The sequence below is a fragment of the Thalassophryne amazonica genome, chromosome 14, assembly GCF_902500255.1.
Source record: "Thalassophryne amazonica chromosome 14, fThaAma1.1, whole genome shotgun sequence".
NCBI lineage: Eukaryota > Metazoa > Chordata > Actinopteri > Batrachoidiformes > Batrachoididae > Thalassophryne > Thalassophryne amazonica.
Genome location: NC_047116.1, coordinates 77,098,998 through 77,121,166, shown reverse-complemented (window position 1 = coordinate 77,121,166; position 22,169 = coordinate 77,098,998). Strand labels below are relative to the sequence as shown.

The following is a 22,169-nucleotide window of genomic DNA, read 5'->3' as shown; positions in this document are numbered from 1 at the left end:
TCTACTTAGAAGATGTCTCTGCTGTTGCTCGTCTATAAAGCAAACAGATTCTTAGGAACATTTTGTTGTGGTGATAAATCTATAAAATGATGATTATCTAGCTGTGGATGCTGGAGTCCACGATCACAAAGGCTAACAATGCAACAGCACAGTATTGGTCTGTTTTTGTCTGTTTAAAATAAATTTGTCTACAAAGCAAATTTGATCTAAATTCAGACAAAGACCCACATCCAGTGCATTACTGTCTCTTAGTGAACATGACTTACCAACATTGTTCAGGGCACTGCCGGTGGATGGAGATACTTGGAGGAGGCGTGGGTCAATGAATGGAGTGAAGGATGAAGAAGATTTGTGTTTCTGCATATTATTACTAGATTGGCTCTGCAGAAAAATAGAGTAACAGTTAGTGGATTACCGTGGAGGCATTTTTTTTTGTTTGTTTGTTTGTTTTTTAATACAGCTAGAACACTGGTTTAAACACGATATTTTGAGAACAAAATGAATGGAAAGGACAATGCAATAAAACAAGCAAATCGGTACTTATGTAGGTAGAGTATGTGCTGCATGCAAATAAAATAGACATTCAAATAGAGGGTACAGCTATAAATACTGGGGACAAGGCAAAAACTGGTGGAGGGTTAAAAACAAAGTGAGTGTTGTCAACAAAAAATGAAATAACGTCATGGGGGAACCAAAAACTGTTTTTTATAAAAAGAATTTCCATGAGAAATATACTTGCCATTGTGCTCCTAACTGCCCTGTTCACTACGAATTATTGTCTGTGAAAATATGATTCATTGTCTGAAAAGAGGCAACATTATGAAATATAATGAGACTGAATTGTTTGAAAGAATGTTTGGTAAACCACAGCTGGCCACAAATGACACTTGAGCAAACAATGTTCTAAACCAGTGCCAAGAGGCCCTTTGTAATCCAAAAAATTTCAAAATAACTCACTGAGGGAATATCCAAACAGAGGATTTATTGTATTTCATATTATAGTACAGATTCAAATAACAGGAAAAAAAAGGGAAAAAAGTGATCTAATGTTTGAAAATTAGGCCCAATTTGCCCAATACGTGTTTAAGTGCCTCTGAGCAAAATGTCAGTGCTGCCTTACGGCTGAAACAACATCGCGACAATGACTAAGTTTGCTAAAGCTTTGTTCAACCATCACTGCAGCTCAAACAATAAATCAACCCATCGATATATAATTGGTCGATATGACGCCCCTGCACAAAACTCAGCATTGGTCAACATAACGGCAGATAAATGAGAATTAAAAAGAGATGGAGATTGGCAACGTCAACTGCGGCATGTGTTATCATTGCATAGTTTGTCCACTAGATGGAGCGCTGGACATCCCCTATTGTCAACACACATTTGTGGAACACAGGAACAATTAAATATTATAAAGATACTGCTAATGAAAGAAAGATTAATAAAACATAAAAGAAAAACTCAGAAATACTAATGAGAGAATTTTATGTGAACATCTCCAATTAGTGAAACTTATTCTATTTTGGGCCTTTTGGCTGATAGTTTGACTGTTCAAATTCTGTTCATATTAGTAAAACAAGTTTAATTTTAAACTGCATGATGTTGCATTATTTTGTTGAGGACTCATTTCAAAAACTGCACAAACCAAATGTTCTGAGAAATCTGTTTATGCTATGACTTTCTGGGGGGAAGAAATCAATGAATATATTGATATTTCGGATGAGAATCAAATATTCAAATCGGAAATTGGTCTTCACCAACACCTGTCTGTCACAAGAGTGTGCCAGTAACGTGGAAAAGACATGCAAGAGCCACGAGGGTTCCTGAGGTGAGCAGCAGAGGGTGTCCTGTTCCCATACAACATATTCTGATTATGGTCACTGTAGGCCGGTTTTTACTCCTGCATTGCTGCATGTCGGCATCGCTGCTGACACACAACAGCCTGATGCATAATTAAACTGCACAGAGGCTTTTCAATGTGCATTGCTGCCAACTCATAACAGTGCCCTCTGTCTTCTGCACAATGTCGATAACATGTTTATATATCAAGGAATGCAGATGAATTTGAGCACAGAAAACCCTGTAAAATGTTCTTTTAATATATAGTAACTCTCTGGAAGAGATAAAATGCCATGGAAACATTCCAGGGCCCTCATCAGGCAGTGATGCATAGACAACCAACTAAATGTGTCCAAAAAAAGGCTAATTTAGTGTTGGTGTGTACAAAAAAAAAAGAAAAAAGGAGGGGTATCAAACATGCTTCGGTGTGTCGTACCTACACCTGTAAGTCATCCAGCCTTGATAAGTCACACAAGTTCGCAAGCACGTGAAGCCTCATTTAGATAAAGAACAACCCCAAATAACCACTTATGACAGGGGGTGGACAACAGCATGCCATGAAGGCCCAAGAGGGTGCAAGTTTTCTTAGCAGCTAATCGCTGCTAGGGCGTGTGGCGGGGTACAACCTGTACAGGATGCCAGTCTGTTGCAGGGCCACATATAGACAGACAAAGATGTTCACACCCACACACCTACGGACAATTTAAAGAATCCAAACCACCTAACCTGCATGTCTTTGGATGAGGGAGGAAGCCGGAGCCCCCGAGAGAACCCACGCAAACATGGGGAGTACATGCAAACTCCACACAGAATGGGAACAGGTAGGAATTGATCCCATGACTTTCTTGCTGTCAGACAACAGTGCTAACCACTAAGCCACCATGCTGCCCGTAATACAAAACAGCCAAGTACATTTTTTTTTGTCTCTATAGTTGGTTTTGCGCTCCATGACAACTGCAGGGGGGGGGGATAACGCTTTAGTTTACGATGTTTTAAGTCAAAGTTATGCATAATGAGTCAGGTGACTCCAGATTACTCAGGTGGCAGAGACCATGAGCAATGGCTGTGGACCGACTGCTCTTTTGGAGCATTTTATGTATATCTGTAAAAAGATAGCTTAGTGTGTGGTTTAATTGTCTTAACAGATTTAAGAAGTCTGGACTCCAGTATTTCCATCAAGTGAAATTTTCATTTTATTTAATTTGTTACATTAGCACTGTTAGCAGTGTGTTAGCAAATATCGTGGGTTAGCTGACATACACTTTAATACAACACCTGAATCAGGGTGAGCCTGTTAACTTTAGCTCGTTCAATAACTCTGAGAAGGGGCTTGTTTGGGCTTCTTTTGTTACTCCCAGATCACACAGCGTCTTGTCAATGCACCACCTCTTTAACCACTTATGGGTTTGACAGGACGTAGGAGGAGTATCCACTGCCAACATGGTGGTTTTTGCCCTTCAAAACAGCTCTTATGGGTCTCTTCAGAAAAACCTATGGGTAACATCATGGAGGGTTTTTCCACTACATTCAGTCTATGGATGGAACAGATGCCAAAAATACACTACGGGTACTGCACAAGGTCAAAAAGGTTGTGACATCGAACACTGGCAAAGCTCACAGAGACCATAGTAATGTAGTGACTGCAAAAGTGTCTAAAGAGGTGATCTGTGTGGCCATTAAATACTTCATGACAAAATGATACCTTTAAAAATACGCTGTGTGCATTTATGCACATTTTGAAGTATTAGTATTTCTTGATAAAATCCTATACTTTCCTGGGAAATGTTCCTGCACACGTTTGTACACACTGTTAAAAAATGAGCAACCTGGCTCCTTCTACACGGCACTTTGTGCAAGTGTATGCAATACAGAATTATAAAGATAATCACACATGCAACTGTCTTCACACGACAGTCGACAAGCTGTCGACATATAGCTTCACGGAAGCAAAAACCAGGATTAAGAAGTATGATAACTGACTAGAATTTAACTACAAGACATAACCCATGTATACAAGGTCATCACTGTACCGATTTTAACCAACAAATGGCACCGTTGCGCGCATATGCCGGTGTCCGTGTCGGTGCTGGGCGACATACCTCGATGAGGATGCCAAACTTGTCCAGGGGGCTCTGGGGGGACATGGAGGGGCTGGAAATGCTGGAGGTGAGAGGGGAGCTGGATGTGGAGGAGAAGGGGGGGGAGGAATGATGGCTCTGCTGGATCAGGTCTGGGAGGTGGTGGATGCGGCCAGGAAAGCCGTTCCTGTCTGAGTGCTGCGTGGGATGATGGTGGTGATGGTGATGAGAGCTGGGGGTGTGGTTGACAAGCCCTGGGCTCGATGCTGAGCCAGGACTCCGAGCCAAGCCTGCAAGCAGGACAGGGCCCTGCGTTTGGCCCAAGTCAAGGCCAGGTCGCTTTTTGTTGTCACCTGCACTCTGGAAGTAAAAAGAAGGGTAGACGAATTTGGGTCTACATGTGCTCCTGATGAGTACAGGGGAAGGGAAGGTGTTAGCTACAGCAAAGGGCAAACTACAGCCGCTACTCTACAGATATAAAGACAAAGTTGGTTAGTTCCCAGTCAAAAGAAAAGTTAGTTTGTAGCACTTATTCATATCAAATGATAACAAACTGTAACAGTTAATGCTTCACCAGATGTTTTTTGAAATAACTAAGGATGTAACGATGCCTCTCAAATCGGTTAAAAATCAGTACAAAAAAAAAATCTGTATACACGTGTTTTGGTTGAGATATAAAAAAAAAATGCCAACAAACTGCGATGCTTTTTCATTCGTGCGCACACACCAGAGACTGAGGCTAAGTCAAATTTAGGCTGGATATTCGACAGCCGTTCATAATGTCTGTCAAATAGCCAAGCTAAATCTAACTTCACCTGTCCTGTGACGCCGTGTGACGCAGATGATATTTTAGAGTATTACTAACATGAAATTCCAACATGTAATCCAAACATACAGTATAAAGGAATAAATGCTGCATTTTCTTCTAACTGAAGTCACTGTGCACCTTTTTAATCATGTGATACATTTCAATCAGTGGGTGACGAGAAAAGACTAAAAGAAAAAAATAATTCATTCATTCAGTCATTTTAGGCAAGCAGCTCTTTCCACACTTCCCGATGCTCGGCCAAATCCTGTAACTCTTCCTGGTTTGGCGTTCCCTTGCTAGCTGGGAAATATAATCTCTCCAGAATTTCATTTCAGTTATTACCCAAAGCTCATGACCGTAGGTGAGGATAGCAACGTAAACTGACTGGTAAATTGAGACCCTCATCTTCTGGCTCACTCCTTCACCATGACAGTCTGGTACAATGTCATAAAATTTCAGACACCGCCCCAATCCGTCTATCGATCACCCGCTCCAATTTCATCCCACCCATGAACAAGACCCCGTGATACTTAAGCTCCTCCACTTGGGGCAGTAACTCTCCCCTGACCCAGAGGGGACAATTCACTGATTTCCAACAGAGGACCATGGTCTCAGATTCAGCTGTGCTGATTCTCATCTTACCTGCTTCACACTCTGCCCATGCTCAGTGCACATCAGAGTTGACCACCTGATGAAACCAACAGAACCACATCATCTGCGAAAAGCAGAGATGCAACTCTGAGGTCACCAAACTGGACACCCTCCAGTCACAGACTGTGCCTTGAAATCCTGTCCATGAACATCACAAACAGGATTGATGCCAAGGAGCAGCCATGGCAAAGTCCAACACCTACCGGAAACAGGTCTGATGTAATGCAGAGAATGCGGACACAGCTCCTACTTTGCACTACTAGCACCGTCCAGTCGTCAGTGCGAAATCAGACAACTTCAATCAGGAGCAACATATTGATGTATTTCGCTGCTGCTGAACAAACCCATGTGGAACGGAATTAATTTAATGTGAATAAATTATCCCACATTACAACTAAACGTTTCATACTTTGTACCTCTCAGCAAGGCCAATGCAAGTATATAAACAACAGAACAGGGTCAACACAAGACACAAACAAAATGATGGGGAAAAAAACAGAACATGAATGAACAAATTATAGAAAAAACACTGGGTGGGTTTATGACTGTCGTGCCTGATGCCTTTACTGCATTATTAAGTTTTAATCCAGTACCTGTCTGACAATCAGTGTGCTGTCTTTGCACGGTGTGGAGCCGGCATTGCTCTCGCCTTCGTTGTGAACGATTATGGTCTTCGCCGACTCTGCCTCTCCGTTACTCAGTTTGGACGGCCTACAGAAAAGGTGAAAAGACCGTCAAATTGATACACTGTATTTTAATAAAAGCACTGGCTCTATTGCATTTGAGTGGATTTGGTCTCTATCTACAGGAGCTACCGGTAACCACCCATTATGTTCGTACTGAAATGACCATGACACCATGATGAACTCTATCATGTTCATCACTTCCATCATCCAAACTGGAAATCAAGATGAAAGTGGATCTTTTTATGACATCCTACTCTTGATTCAATGATATCCCTCCAGCTTAAACTCAACATGGTGTACCACCAGCACAAGTGTTCCCAAGGTGCCAATTCAGGTTGGCTTAATTCTGTATTAAATACAGGATCATAAGATCAACAAGAAGTGTGTACGGCACTAGATTTGAAAACATACAGAGCTTTGGAGTCCTCCGGGCCAGATGTAGACTCCTCTCCTGCTTCCTGGTCCACCTCTTCGTCATCGTCGTCATCAGTGGTGTCTGAATCCTCGCTGGACGAGGAGTAATCTGTCACCTTGTTGGGGGGGCGAACGTCCTCCACTGCACGTAGCTCCTTAGCCAGGGCAGTCAGGTCCTAAAGATCAGGAGGCAACAGGTCAAATCTGCTGCTAAAGTCATGCTGGTTCAAAATATCTGTTTTCTTCCATATGAATTTTGTCCATTCTCCAGCTGGGCATTCGGTTATAAAGTTAGGAGTCGTTAGATGATATGCTATGCTTGTTTCAGTTCTACTTAATTTGAAAAGCTGCAGAAGAGAAAGTGTTGTTATAAAGCCAAGCCAAAGATGATGTGAGGAAAGCCATGACATCATACAGCTACAGGTGATATGAGTTCCAATTAGGTCAGGTTAGTAGAGCAATTCAGGTTATGAGAGAACAATTAGAACTGCAAATGTAAAAAATTACAGCTGCGCAGAAGAAAAGGTTAGAAAACTGCTAAGGTGGCTTCCACCCAGGCAGTGAGGAGAAAGCTGGAGATTAGTGGAGGAAAGAGTTCAGCCAGTGACCTCAGCCAAGACATAAAACAACCATTTCAAAGAGTCTAAAAAAGGTGAGCAGATCACACAATCCAAAGGAGTCCAACACAAAAACAGTGCAAAGATGACACTCTGATTGAGAAACCAGCAGCACAGCACCATCATCTTCCCACGCTTTATTGATCTTGCACTGTTCCAGTGAGCCTGCTAGTAACTGGACGGCATTGATGGAAGTCTCACCGCTGATCTGTTTGGCCTCACCAAATCCTTCCGCTCTTCAGGCTTTTTCCCAGCATTCTCCGGTCGTTGGAGGGGTGAACCCTCAGATTTGGAAGAGGCTGACAGAGGAGGACGGGGTGAAAAGTCAGTACATTGTAGTCATGTGAACAAACAAACAAAATCAAAATATGCATGTGCCTGTGTTTGCACGTCTCTTTCGTCACTGTGAATTTATTGTGCAGCACATTTTTTGCTTTTTTCTGTAGCACGGCCGCCTTCAATATTATGTCCATTTGGCTTCAATATTATATCAATTTTACACAAATGACGCAGCTTATAAAACCTCACTCTGTACAGCCTTCTCATCTCTGTAATTTTACACCAATTCAAATAAAATGTTAAAGTTTATCATAAGTTAGTGGCATTTTAATGCAGGTGCTTGTTTCGCATGGCTGGTTTGCTGTTCTCACTGATCGTCTCAAACAGAGAGAAGGCTGACGAGAGAGATACAGTCTATGGACATGAGCACTACTACTCACTGAAATGTTGGTGACTTGTGGAAACAAATACGCATGTGTCTATAATCACACTGTACTGAGGCGTACCATGTATCCTATGCACTGAACCATCACGTGTACCATACAGTTCCTGACAAATTGTTGTATTGCGACACCTCATGGAAGTATGCACTGTATATATATATATATATATATGTGTGTGTGTGTGTGTGTGTGTGTGTGTATGTATGCAAGTGATAAAACTGCAATGCAATGAACTTCAAATCACTAAAAAATTATATTTTCAACTGTATCCTTCTGATGTTGAAGTTTCCTTCTTAAAGAAACCTAAGCTTGACTTGTCAGTTTTGTCCAATTTTAGACCTATGTCACATCTGCAATTTCTCACTAAGGTTTTAGAAAATGTTTTTATACAGTTATAATCATATTTAGAAGACAATCACATCTTTGAAAAATTCCAATCTGGATTTAGATCACAAGTCTGCACTTCTAAAAGTACATAATGACATCACTCTGCTGTGCTAGTTCTGTTGGATCTCATAGCAGCCTTTGACACTATGGATCAAACAGTACTTGTTTCCCAGTTAGAACATCTTACTGGCATTCATGGTACTGCACTTAAGTGGTTTAAATTGTATTTGGGTGAAAGGAGTTTTTCTACTGTGATTGGTGACCTCTCCTCATCAAGTGCTCATCTGTGTTGTGGCGTGCCACAGGGTTCTCTTCTTGGCCTTATTCTATTTTCAATGTACATGTTGCCATAGGCATCGATTATAGCCCAGCACGACCTGTCCTATCATTGTTATGCAGATCATCTGCAAATCTATCTGCCTATCAGGACTAATAGCCCCAATGCTTTGTCACCGTCATTATTTAGTTGTATTCATGATGTAAAGCAGTGGCTCTCCCAAAACGTCCTTTACCTGAACAATGGTAAAACAGAGACCATTGTGTTTGGACATTCTGGCATGCCAAATGTAGTAACATCAAATTTTGGTGCTCTGTCTAATTATGTAAAACCAGCTGTCAAGAATTTGGGACTGATATTTGGTAGCACTCTGGTGTCAAAGTTTTTTCCAGCTACGTCTTCTCGCTAAAGTAAAGCACTTTCTCATTCGACGTGATCTTGAGATGGCCATTCATGCTTTCATCAGCTCAAGACTTGATTATTGTAAGGCACTTTATACTGGCATTAACCAGTTGTCTCTTGCAGGCTTCCAACTTGTGCAGAATACTGCTGCTTGTCTTTTAAAAAACACTTCCAGCCCTGAGTATATTTTGGCTGTACTGTACTCACGCCACTGGCTTCCAGTTCGTTTTAGAAAGAATTGATTTTAAGATTTTAATGTTTGTTTTTAAGGTTATTAAGGTAAGGCTTGCGCTTTCCTACCTGTCTGAAATAGTAACTCTCCGCACATACAGTAGAACATTACAAGCAGCTGGTCAACTTTACTTATATGTTCTGAGGTCAAAATATAAACTTTGGGGTGATCATGCTTTTGCGGTAACTGGCTCCAGACTGTGCAACAAGTTACCTCCTGATTTACACACTACTCCTGACCTAGCAACTTTAAATTAAAGCTCAAGACATATTTATTTAAACTGGCTTTTAATACCAAGTGGTGCTGTGACGTGTTTTGTTTTTATGGTAAATGGACTGCATTTATATAGAGCTTTTCCATCTGCATCAGATGCTCAAAGAGCTTTACAATAATGCCTCACATTCACCCCAATGTCAGGATGCTACCATGCAAGGCTCTCACTACACACCGGGAGCAACTATGGGATTAAGGACTTTGCCCAAGGTCCCTTAGTGATTTTGCAGTCAGGTTGGGATTTGAACCAAGGATCCTCTGGTCTCAAGCCCAACACTTAACCACTAGACGATCAGGTATGCATGTTTATGTGCCATTTTAAATTTACTGTACGTTTGTTTTATTTTTGTGACTCTGATTTTCCTGTAAGGCACTTTGCACACCATCTGACTGCTGTAAAGGCCTATATGCATAAAGGTTGATTGATTTTGATGAGTCAAAATGTTTTTCAAGGTATAGAGATTCAAATGTCGATGAATGAAAATTAAACTTATCAATCTTATGTATCAACAGGAATGAACAAACAGAGATTTATTAATTAGTTCTACATGTTTTTTTATCAATTAGTTCTACATGTTTCAGTGTAAATATTAAAACTAAAAATTAAAGCTCACCACCTCAGCACAAAATGACAAATTTAAAGGTGCCTCATCCTTTTATACTGTATGTGTCATAAGTGTATATAAATTAGTGTTTTCTCCATGACATTTAATAATATCTGCCAAGATTTTGTTCTGAAACCATTTGCTCACTCCTGTGCATGAGTGGGAAAGACATTACAATGGGCACGATCAACATCAACACAAACACAGCAACTCAGTACAGCGGTAACTTGTGGAGTTACCGCTGTACTACCATAAAGTTTGATGGTGACTCAGAGCTGGAAAAACTACATTTTCTCATTTATCTATGATCTATGGCATGTGATTTTATTTGATTAACAAGAAAAGGAAAATGGACAGAAGACATTATTTCATGTTGATGGAAAACAAATAACTAAAATCATGGCCGTAGCAGTGTTATTTTTTTAGGTGGTTAAATTAATTCATCATGCAATCGATACATTAATAAAAGCAGTTTCAGCCATGTTCCGGGATGCCTATCAAAATTATATGAATAAATAGTAAAAGCACAATACAATCGATATTCATTAGCCTGTCAAAAATCACAAATAAATCAATGCTCAGATTTTATCGTGGAGTCATACTTACATTAGCTTAGCACAATTCAAATGTTTAAACACCGTTAGCTGTGTCTTCAGTGCACCCCAAAACTCAAATTCCCCTTCAAGCACTACTCTAGTTTCATCCCTCCTAGAATCAAGCATTTCAGGTTTTAACACTTGATTGGGAGTTTTCCCACTTTCTTATAGAGAGTCCAAATGGTGTTTTTACACAGCTACAGTGTCCTTATCGAGTGAAAGGTTTTGCGTACTGTTGTTCTGTTATGATAAACATACACACGTAGACTGTTTTTTTACTTACACAAAGAACCAAAACAGTTTGCAAAATAGGTGAGTAAGAGATACTAAGGTGAATAAGAGATACATACGAGGTCTGTTAGAAAAGTATCGTACCTTTTTATTTTTTTCAAAAACTATATGGATTTGATTCATATGTTTTTACGTCAGCCAAGCTTGAACCTTCGTGCGCATGCGTGAGTTCTTCTACGCCTGTCGGTTGCATCATTCGCCTGTGGGCAGGCTTTCAGTGAGCACTGCTCCACCCCTCTCGTCATTGTTTCATTGCGAGGAAATGGCGGAATGATTTGGGCTTTTTTTTCCATCAGACTTTTTTCAGAAACTGTTAGAGACAGGCAGCTGGAAACCATTCGAAAAATTTATCTGGCTTTCTGTGAAAATTTTACGGGCTTCACAGAGAATAAGGAGTGTTACTACAGCTTTAAGGACGGCCCACAATGGCACACGGCGCACCGCGCTCCGAGCCGCCATCGAGAGGCAGAAACCACCACATCATTTCTAAACAGATGGCTGTATGGAGCCGGGACCGTCGCATGCAATTTCTCTGGTTATCACAAGAGCTGGACATCAGCCATTTTCCAGCAGATTTCACTTTTAATAAGAGATTTTGTCATGGAAAGCCGCACGGAGGCTTTGCGCATCACGACCGATTCGCTGATGAAGCGAGACAAAGAACACCTCCGTTTCGGAGTGTTAGAGGACAAGTTGGGACATGCCTATCTCGGCTTTCAGTGCTTACCAGTCGAGTGAGTATAAGAGAAATTGTGGAGAGATGGGATGTCCCAACTTGTCCTCTAACACTCCGCGCCGTGCGCCATTGTGGGCCGTCCTTAAAGCTGTAGTAAGACCGTAAAATTTTCACTGAAAGACAGATAAATTTTTCGAATGGTTTCCAGCTGCCTGTCTCTAACAGTTTCTGAAAAAATTCTGATGGAAAAAAAGCCCAAATCATTCCGCCATTTCCTCGCAATGAAACAACGACGAGAGGGGTGGAGCAGTGCTCACTCAAAGCCTGCCCACAGGCGAATGACGCAACCGACAGGCGTGGAAAAACTCACGCATACGCACGAAGGTTCAAGCTTGGCTGACGTAAAAACATATGAATCAAATCCATATAGTTTTTGAAAAAAATAAAAAGGTACGATACTTTTCTAACAGACCTCGTAGATGAGAGTGGTTTCACTGGTAAACTTTTGCATTAATCCGAAACAGATAGAGAAAGAAAGTACAAAAAGTAGGAAGTGACTAAGTACTTTTAAGACACCCTGCTCAGAGTGCTGCTCTCATTGGACCGACATCTGCTGTTTTGGCATTGTGGGATAGCTCGCGCCCACAGACTGAGTTTGCCGGACTACTTTCTCCACCCTGCTCAGCGTGCCGCTTTCATTCGAGCAACAACACACAGAATGTGTCTCTTCCCAGATAGATCTCTTTCAGTGCAGCTTCTTATTCTGACTTTAACACAAAGTTAACACCCAAGTCTTTCATCACCAACTGTAAATGGTCATCAAAACATTCCTATCGTATCTTTCTGAACTCTTCCGCATGTTTACAATGCTCATAAGCTTTTAAGTTTCTTAAATATTTATTATGGCGACTCTTAAAACTTCAGTTATCGTTATAATTTTATTACTGGTAAATTTTAGAATTGATTTAGATGAGATATACTCATTATCTCACAAGAATATATCACATTTATCTGGGAACTACTTTTTGCGCAGGAATTCATCAAGCATGTCGGCCGCGGGCGCGTCCTAACACAGAATCCTCAGAAACTGTGGAAAGTTGTTCGGCCAAAACGAGAGCTTCCACTTTTAGCTTGTCATAAGCTAAGCTAGTGGCGCTCGTGAGAGTGCACCTTTAAGACTTAGCTGGAGAAATCAACGTCTAAACAAATTATACAAACTGCATCTTTCACCTACTCAATAAATCCTTCAGAAAGAGTACACTAAATATATACAGTGAACACATACTGTGGATACGGTGTGACAGTAGAAACATTTTGGAATGTGACAGGTTCCTTCATAGTATTTTTTTCAGGGGGGTGATTACCTGGTTCTCTGGATAGGTATTGAATATTGTCTGCTGTTTTTTGTAAGGGTGTTTCTTTTCTTGTATGCGTGTGGATGTGGATTTGTGTGTTTCTGCACTCACAGCGAGCCCTGAACCTCTCTCCAGAACCTGCCTGCGAGCTGGATTTACTGGAACTGCTGGAGGAACTGGAACCTCCGCTCCCACTGTTACTGGCTGGTCTGGGAACCAGTTTCTCCACTCGCTCCCAAAGTAGCCGAGGCTCTGCCACACTGCACAGCCGACAGATGCCACAGTCAGATACTTTCATAGAACATAAGCCTCTATCAACTTTACAGTGCTGAGGTGTCCACATAAAAACACTGTGATGCCGATGTTCTCCAAAGAAGATACTCATAAGTAATATTCAACAACTGACAGAAGCCATGAAAAGGACACAGTGAGTTCATGCAACACTGTGACTCTTTACCGGTCATCTGGTGTGAACACAGAGCAGCCCATTTAACCAAGTCAACAATATTCACTATTTTGTACACATTAAAAAAATAAAGCCTTCTCTGTACACAGCTTCACCGTTTTCCCTGTTGTTTCGCCATTTGTACCATGGAGGCACCAGTCAAGATTCCAGATTCAAACAACTTTATTGATCCCTAAAAGGGCAATTCATATCACACCCTATTACTTCAGACAAAAAATACAGCAATTAATCCACAATTATTACTAGTGGAATGTAATAATGGCAAACATCAAAAAATAAAACACCGCACATATACATTTGATTGTTCATGTACACTAAACTTTAATACAGTCCGTCATCCCAATTAAGACAATATGGGTGTGGGGGGGCAGCAGTGTCCCGTGCAGCTGCAAACCTGGGAGGGGTGGGAGCTGCAACAGCTGAGCCGCACTGCCCTTGGTGGGGGGAAAGAAGTGGCAGAGCGGAGGCCTGGGGGAGGGGGGGTTAGGGTCAGAGGCACCAGATGGTTGGGTGGTGGTAAAAAGCTTGGTACGGGAGGCGTGCGTCATATGTGAGTATGCAGATGAGTTTATATCAGTTTCTGTCCGTGTGTGCATAATATCTGGAGTTGCCTTGACAACATCTGTAGGGGAGGGCAGAAAGATAAGAGAGGGAGCTGACTGGTTCACCAAGGCTGTAGAGATCCTTCTGAAGGAAAAACAGCGGGGCGTTTCGACCTTCGGTGGCTGATAAGACTGCCATGTTTAGGATTAAGCAATGAAACACAGAAATTCCATTTACGGCTCCTCTGACTGACCAAATCCAATTCCTGAGTATTCCCTGGTCTCCGATATCTTCCTTTGCAAGGCGGACAGTTGGTCCGAGATGTTTTCCAACTTGTGTCTGAGTTCAAGGGTTAACGCAGTCTGATATTGTACCACTTTGCCCACTTCATTAATCATGACGGACAGGTGAGGGGTCGTGGTTCTGGTAGCAGCCGTCTTGCCAATTCTCCGGCAGGTCAGGGCAGCACATAAACCAATGAGCACCAGCCCCCCTGCTATAAAATCAAATAAAAATAAGTCTTCCACATGCTCCACAGAGAGTGGAGCTAAGCATGCGACCCACCACTTCTCCCAGGTGTTGAGAACAAGCAGGGTCCTCCAGCCCTGATTTCCTTGTTGAAAAAATGGTGTCAATAGCGTTCAGAGACCAGATGATCAATTTCATGGTTATTCCAATACAGTTTGAAGAATTCACAGTCTGGTGAAGTTGGGACTTTGAAGGTTTGAGCAGAAATAGAAAAGCACAGAGGGAGAGGAGGAGATGCGACCGTCCTTGTCGGAGTCCCAAGCATGAGTCATTTGATGCATGAGCTTATGTGCCTGGAGCCAAGGCTTAACAAAAGCCAAAAGGATCACCAACGCTTCAACCAAATCCTCTGCTAGTCTACCACACTTATAGTAGAAAAGGACTGCAGCTTGGGATTCCCCTGTTGCCAAAGGGATGGAAACAAACCCACGTGGTGGCGAATATGATCTGTGGCTTGCTGAGGTTTCACCAAGATTAAGTTCTAAAAGTATTTACTAAGAAATAGGGTTGGGCCTACAATGGAGTTGTTTGGAAAGAGATGACAACACTATGGTGACATTTTTGATGACCAATACTAGAAACAAAATCTCAGTGTCAAAGTGAGGTTAGAGAACAATCATTTTCTGAGTATTTAGAAACTGTTCATGGTTTACTGCTGGGGGAGGGGGAGGTGTAGCTTTGCCTTACGGTCATCAATTATTTTCTGGGGGCGAGGCACCCATTTTTTGTTGGGGGTAAGGAGGGGGGTGCTAAATTTGAAAATACTTAATGTCCAACAACGCTGAAAAATGCAGTCATTATGAATGTATGACTGTGGTAGGAACAGTGGTTCTGCTAATCTGCTAACTGCTAATTAGCAAAGCTAACTTTTTTGTTAGTGGAGTCGCTTTTCAGCTAACTTTGAAAACCATCAGCGGACCAATTACCTTCCGCTAAATTTAGTTCCACTAACTTTTAGTCCGCTAACATTTTTTTGCTGGCATAGTGAGTAAAGCCAAAGTCAAAAACATTTATAAACCCTAAAATCATACATGCTGTTTCCTGTCTGTTATGTACTTTGCAGCAGTCAGACAGCTATGAGGAGCTGAGTTCAATCCTACCCCAACAGAAGTAGTCGGGCTGCCAGGCTGCTAGGGGGAAAAACAAGTCATTTACATCCAACATACAGTGCCCCAGACTGAGGCAAAAGACATCTAAAGCAAAGCAGTTTTGATTTATAAACCGGATTATTTCTGGACAGTTTATCAAAATTAATGTCAATTTTAATGTCAATTTTTACAAAGTGAAAATATCACACATATCTTTTGCAAAACTGAAAATTATGTTTGTTAAGACTTGGTCACACGGCACTAACAAGGGACACCGAAGCCAAAACGAAACAAGAAATCGTTGACATTTTCAGAGACATCGTTTAACCGTGGTCAGAATTTTCAAACTGGTGAAAAATGTGAACGAATCCCGACAACAACTTCAATTAATCCGTAATCAGTTTTGCTTTCTGTCTTGATGGTTCCTCATTGTTTGTGTAGGTCCCGTACCATTGGCGTTCCGTTTTATTGTCGTCCAACTTAGTCCAACCTCCCACGTCTGACGTCCTACATGAACACTGACGATATCTGAACGGATCAATAACTAAAGCTCAGATGAGCTGAACATGACTCGTCCACATGTGTCATACAGAAGCAATAGCGGTAAGAACGTTGTATCAACTACTTTAACTATTTACGCACGTTCCAGCCATCTGTGGCTGGAGAGGCTGTGCGTGCACACACAAAAGGCTCTGTCCCACAGTTCTAATGCTGTCTGTGGCGACAGCATACAAACATGCATGTGCGCACATGTTTTTGCGAAGACAGACCTGTTGTCAAGACAACTCTCACAGCTGCAGGTGCGGAAGAGAGCACACATTGGCTGCAGAAATGATCACAGGCTGGCACTCAGGCTGATACCCGCTGTAAAGTCATGTCATCATAAATGTTTTGTTTTGATTTTGTTTAAAGTGTCAAGGTCTCCGTTCACTTTATTATTCTTTTGTTAGTTTCAGTTTTGTTTCGTTCTTTTATGCACTCTGGACTCGCAGGCTTTTCGGTGATGGGAGAAGTGCCAGCTCATTCATCCACTTTTTCTCGACGATTTGTGACTCTGGGACTTTTTTCCTTCGTTCAGCTATTGTCATATGCTGTGTGACCAGCCCTTTAAGTGTGATTCAGCGCAACAAATAGCAAAATAACAAAATACATAGAACACTGCCATCTACTGGGTGGCAGTCTGAATAATACCAACCAACTAACACACAGTCGCTATTTGTTACACTAATCCACAAACAGAATTTTCAGTTTTGCAAGTGCCTTTTACTTTACAAATGAAAATAAAATGACATATTTGCAAATACGCATTTATTTGTAAAAACCAACACACACGTTACAGTAACTTGTATGTTGGTTTTACAATTAAATAAACCAAACAACCAGTGATGAGAAGAGTCTCATTTTCTCATAATGCCTTTTGGTATCTGTGTATGTTAAAGCTCAAACCTTCAGAATTAGCGCATTACCTTTAAACTAAAATATACGTGCGATATTTTCACTTTGTAAAAATGACAGAGTTGACATTAATGCCGATGAACTGTTCGGAATTAGTTTAGTTTATGAATCAAAATCATAAGTGAAAACTGCCTTCCTTTTGATGTCTCCCAATACACGTCAGTACTGTTTCATGTTGAAAGTAAATGACACTTCCTTACAGCAGTGGGCATGGTGCACAAAGACACACACTCTGACTTTTGATTCTACTCAGAAGCGTTGGCTGTGCTTAAACTCAAAACTGACTTGTCAGTAGCTGAAAAGTTACTTACTAAAAGTTAGTGGTTAGCTGTATCGTCCGCTAAATTTTTTATCGGTTTAGTGTTATAAAAGTTAACTTTTCAGTTTAGCGGTTATCGAAGCTAACTTTTGGGAGGCTGTGCCCACCACTGGCTAGGGAGGGGGATATCAATATTTTTATATGAATCCTGCCCAAAACTCTTCCCCTTTTTAGATGTGGGGTACCTGGACTCACACCGCCTTAATTTGAAAGGTGGCTCAGTACTGATACTCCAATCCACAGATCCACCTAGAGTTTCTAATAGAACTAAATGCACAAGCTTTTACCCATAAAAAGGCACACGTTTGTTCCAAGAATTCCTTGGTGCCCAACAGATACAGAGTTACCCTTTTAGCCAAGAAGACTGCAATGACAATAACAAAATTCAAGCAGTAAAAGTAATGGGGCTGAACTGAGAAGAATCATGGTTCAGTCATCGCCAACTATAAACTGACTGATGTAGAATGAGTTCACCTGATAATCTGTTTGTATTTGTGAGCAAAAGTGCAACACAGATATTGATATTATATGTACTGTACATTCTAAAGTATGATACAACAACATGAAGTGATGGAGGGTCACTACGCTACTTTTGTACATTCTGATAAATACAAAAAAAGAGGGTATGCAGATGCAAACAGAACTTTCATTTTGTTTAGTATTATTAAACCTATAAAAGTAATATATAGCATTAAAAGCAATTGATTGTTCTCACATCAAGGTCATTAGATAATTTACAAAAAACTTTAAAAAAAATTTCCATGCAATTTAATGTGAAGAGACACAGGAATATACAACCCCTGGCAAAAATTATGGAATCACCGGCCTCGGAGGATGTTCATTCAGTTGTTTAATTTTGTAGAAAAAAAGCAGATCACAGACATGACACAAAACTAAAGTCATTTCAAATGGCAACTTTCTGGCTTTAAGAAACACTATAAAAAAATCAGGAAAAAAATTGCGGTAGTCAGTAACGGTTACTTTTTTAGACCAAGCAGAGGGAAAAAATATGGACTCACTCAATTCTGAGGAATAAATTATGGAATCACCCTGTAAATTTTCATCCCCAAAACTAACACATGCATCAAATCAGATCTGCTCATTAGTCTCCATCTAAAAAGGAGTGATCACACCTTGGAGAGCTGTTGCACCAAGTGGACTGACATGAATCATGGCTCCAACACAAGAGATGTCAATTGAAACAAAGGAGAGGATTATCAAACTCTTAAAAGAGGGTAAATCATCACGCAATGTGGCAAAAGATGTTGGTTGTTCACAGTCAGCTGTGTCTAAACTCTGGACCAAATACAAACAACATGGGAAGGTTGTTAAAGGCAAACATACTGGTAGACCAAGGAACACAACAAAGCGTCAAGACAGAAAACTTAAAGCAATATGTCTCAAAAATCGAAAATGCACAACAAAACAAATGAGGAACGAATGGGAGGAAACTGGAGGACACTGGAGTCAACGTCTGTGACCGAACTGTAAGAAACCGCCTAAAGGAAATGGGATTTACATACAGAAAAGCTAAACGAAAGCCAGCATTAACACCTAAACAGAAAAAAACAAGGTTACAATTGGCTAAGGAAAAGCAACCGTGGACTGTGGGTGACTGGATGAAAGTCATATTCAGTGATGAATCTCGAATCTGTATTGGGCAAGGTGATGATGCTGGAACTTTTGTTTGGTGCCGTTCCAATGAGATTTATAAAGATGACTGCCTGAAGAGAACATGTAAATTTCCACAGTCATTGATGATATGGGGCTGCATGTCAGGTAAAGGCACTGGGGAGATGGCTGTCATTACATCATTAATAAATGCACAAGTTTACATTGATATTTTGGACACTTTTCTTATCCCATCAATTGAAAGGATGTTTGGGGATGATGAAATCATTTTTCAAGATGATAATGCATCTTGCCATAAAGCGAAAACTGTGAAAACATTCCTTGCAAAAAGACACATAGGGTCAATGTCATGGCCTGCAAATAGTCCGGATCTTAATCCAATTGAAAGTCTTTGGTGGAAGTTGAAGAAAATGGTCCATGACAAGGCTCCAACCTGCAAAGCTGATCTGGCAACAGCAATCAGAGAAAGTTGGAGCCAGATTGATGAAGAGTACTGTTTGTCACTCATTAAGTCCATGCCTCAGGGACTGCAAGCTGTTATAAAAGCCAGAGGTGGTGCAACAAAATACTAGTGATGTGTTGGAGCGTTCTTTTGTTTTTCATGATTCCATAATTTTTTCCTCAGAATTGACTGATTCCATATTTTTTTCCCTCTGCTTGGTCTAAAAAAGTAACCGTTACTGACTGCCACAATTTTTTTTCCTGATTTCTTATAGTGTTTCTTAAAGCCAGAAAGTTGCCATTTGAAATGACTTTAGTTTTGTGTCATGTCTGTGATCTGCTTTTTTTCTACAAAATTAAACAACTGAATGAACATCCTCCGAGGCCGGTGATTCCATAATTTTTGCCAGGGGTTGTAGTATTAGTGCATTGCCAGAGGGAAGAAAGTTCACAGAGTCAGAGAAGATCTCCGAAGAAGGCTTGTGGTTTAGAAACAGCAAAGAATCATAAGAAAAGACCAATAGTGGAACACTGTTACATAAATCCTCCTACACAACAGCTCCACAGTGCTCAACATCTCCACAATGAATTCGCTCACTCAATGCACACAGCCCTCTGCAGACGAGTCTTTCTACTGTTGGTCTTTCAATAACACAATGTGTTATATCAAAGCTTTTGAGAAAGTCAACCCTGTTCTGTTTTCACAGCACGCAGACAGGTCTTCTTTGACCAGACTAGGCTTAGGTGTATAACAAGTCAACTTTATTTCAGCCTCTAATTTGCTACACATGTAATCAGGCAGCAAAGCAGAGGTACAATCAGGATTAGGCAGAGACGCAGTTGTGGACGGGCAGGGGTTGGAGGCACAAGCAAACACAGAGTTCAAAGATGAGGTAAGAGGCATGGTCGAGGCAAACAGAGCAATAATCAGTACATGACTAGACAAAAACAGGACTGAGATCAAGAGGCTGGAATATGTGCAAGAAGTGACACCAAAGTGGCAGTAAGCTGTGAGACTGTGAGGGTTTAAATACGGAGCAAACAAATCACGGTGATGTGAAGCAGGTGTTAATTTGGTGCATGTCAGAAACAATGTAGAAAGGGGCGTGGCTAGTGGCAAAGATTGTGCACTGTGCAAGATAGTGAGGGAGGACTAAACAAGGTGGAGTGATGTAAAAGACAAAAATACGTGAACAGGTGCCAAGAAAGTGAGTGAATGGAAACACTAAACAGACAGAATCAAAGTGAGGGACAAAGACATAATGGCAGGTGTAGGGCGTGGAGTGAACAGAATAAGCTGGGCGTGAGGAAAAACAGGGAACAATGAACAGAGCTACAACAGAATATAATACTACTATGAACAGGAACTACAATCAGACATGAGCATGAGAACTAGAAGAAACTACATGAGAACAGGGATCAGGGAATAATAAGAACGTAAACACTAAGACAAAAAAAAACTGGAACTGACAAATGACTGAAGAATTCAATGAAGATAACCAGATGACAAAATCAACAAGCAAAGAATAAACTGAAAGCAAAATCTGATATTAAAGTACAACAGCAAATAAGACAAATAAGAACAGCAAAAATAAACAGATGGCACCTAAATGATAATGAAAACACAACCTGGCAGAACTACAATGGAACTGAACTATGGCAGAAGTATCAAAGAAACAAAGTGACAATGAAAAACAGAACAGAGAATAAACACATGATGAAAATAAACAACTAATAACTCAGAGCTGGGGCAGATTGTGGGTAAAAGAAAGGGGAAAAATTAAACCATAACCCTGATTAGGGCCGAGCATGACAATATGTGACACAGCCTGAAGCTGGTTTCTCATACGAACACTGGATAAGGTCCAGAGAATTGGGTCTGGAGGTGCTTTTTCACATGTAGCACACAACAGGAGGTTGCAGGCATCACACGTGTACTCAGTAACTGTAAACACACCGTTCGGTTAGGGGAGAAGTTGGGCCTGGGTACATCATGCAGGAGGCAGAAGATTAAGAAACATTACAGTGCAGAAACTGTAGGGTTTTTCTCAGTACATGAAAGCTGAAGGACGAAACTTCAGACGCATAGTGATGACTGTATTTGGGTTGATATCAATATGATGCTATCATGAGATAACCACCAGTTCCATTTAGGACTTACTCCTCCTTTGTGTAAATTACCCTTCTTCTGCACCCACAGATGTCTAGATTATTCCACTTCCTTCTCTGTGAATCCTCCAATGACCTGCTCTGCTCACACACTGGTTCAATCACAAACACTGTAGGAGCTCTAGTATCTCGGGGTCTTGTTCAGAAGTGGGGTTAAGATGGAGTGTGAGATTGACAGATAGAATGGGGCTGCGTCTGATGTCCAAAAAACACTGTACCGAACCATCTTAGTGAAGAAAGAGTTGAGCCAGAAGGTGAGGATCTCTGTTTCCGCACCAATGCCCATAAGCTCTGGGTAATAACTGAAAGAGCAAGGGTCTGGATACAAGAGCTGGAAATGAAATTCCTCTGTCGGGTATCTGGACTTACACTCTAGGACGGGGTGAGAAGCTCGAATAACTGGATACAGCCGCTACCTCTTCACATTTAAAAGGAGTTGGTTCAGGGTATCTGGTGAGGATGCCTCATGGTCGTCTCCTTAGCAAGAACTTCCAGACATGTCCAACTGGGAGGAGGTCCCGGAGAAGACCCAAGACACGCTGGAGTGATCATATTTCCCAACTGGCTCGGGAATATCTCTGAATCTCCAAAAAGAGTTAGAGAACTTCAAGAATAGGGT

At 41.1% G+C, this 22,169-nt stretch overlaps 1 protein-coding gene across 5 annotated transcripts in view; it reads right to left on the bottom strand.

Moving 5' to 3' along the window:
- LOC117525003 (mitogen-activated protein kinase kinase kinase kinase 4-like) overlaps nt 1-22,169 on the bottom strand; it is a 276,208-nt gene that overhangs the window by 43,137 nt on the left and 210,902 nt on the right. For 2 of the 5 annotated variants that reach the window (XM_034186821.1, XM_034186817.1), the window contains 6 exons: nt 13,021-13,169; nt 7,295-7,392; nt 6,474-6,652; nt 5,970-6,087; nt 3,939-4,277; nt 267-381 (listed from right to left, as the gene is read on the bottom strand). In XM_034186821.1, coding sequence (XP_034042712.1) covers nt 267-381; nt 3,939-4,277; nt 5,970-6,087; nt 6,474-6,652; nt 7,295-7,392; nt 13,021-13,169 — 998 coding nt within the window. The remainder of the gene's footprint in view (nt 1-266; nt 382-3,938; nt 4,278-5,969; nt 6,088-6,473; nt 6,653-7,294; nt 7,393-13,020; nt 13,170-22,169) is intronic. The other 3 variants (XM_034186818.1, XM_034186819.1, XM_034186820.1) reach the window with 3 other exon arrangements.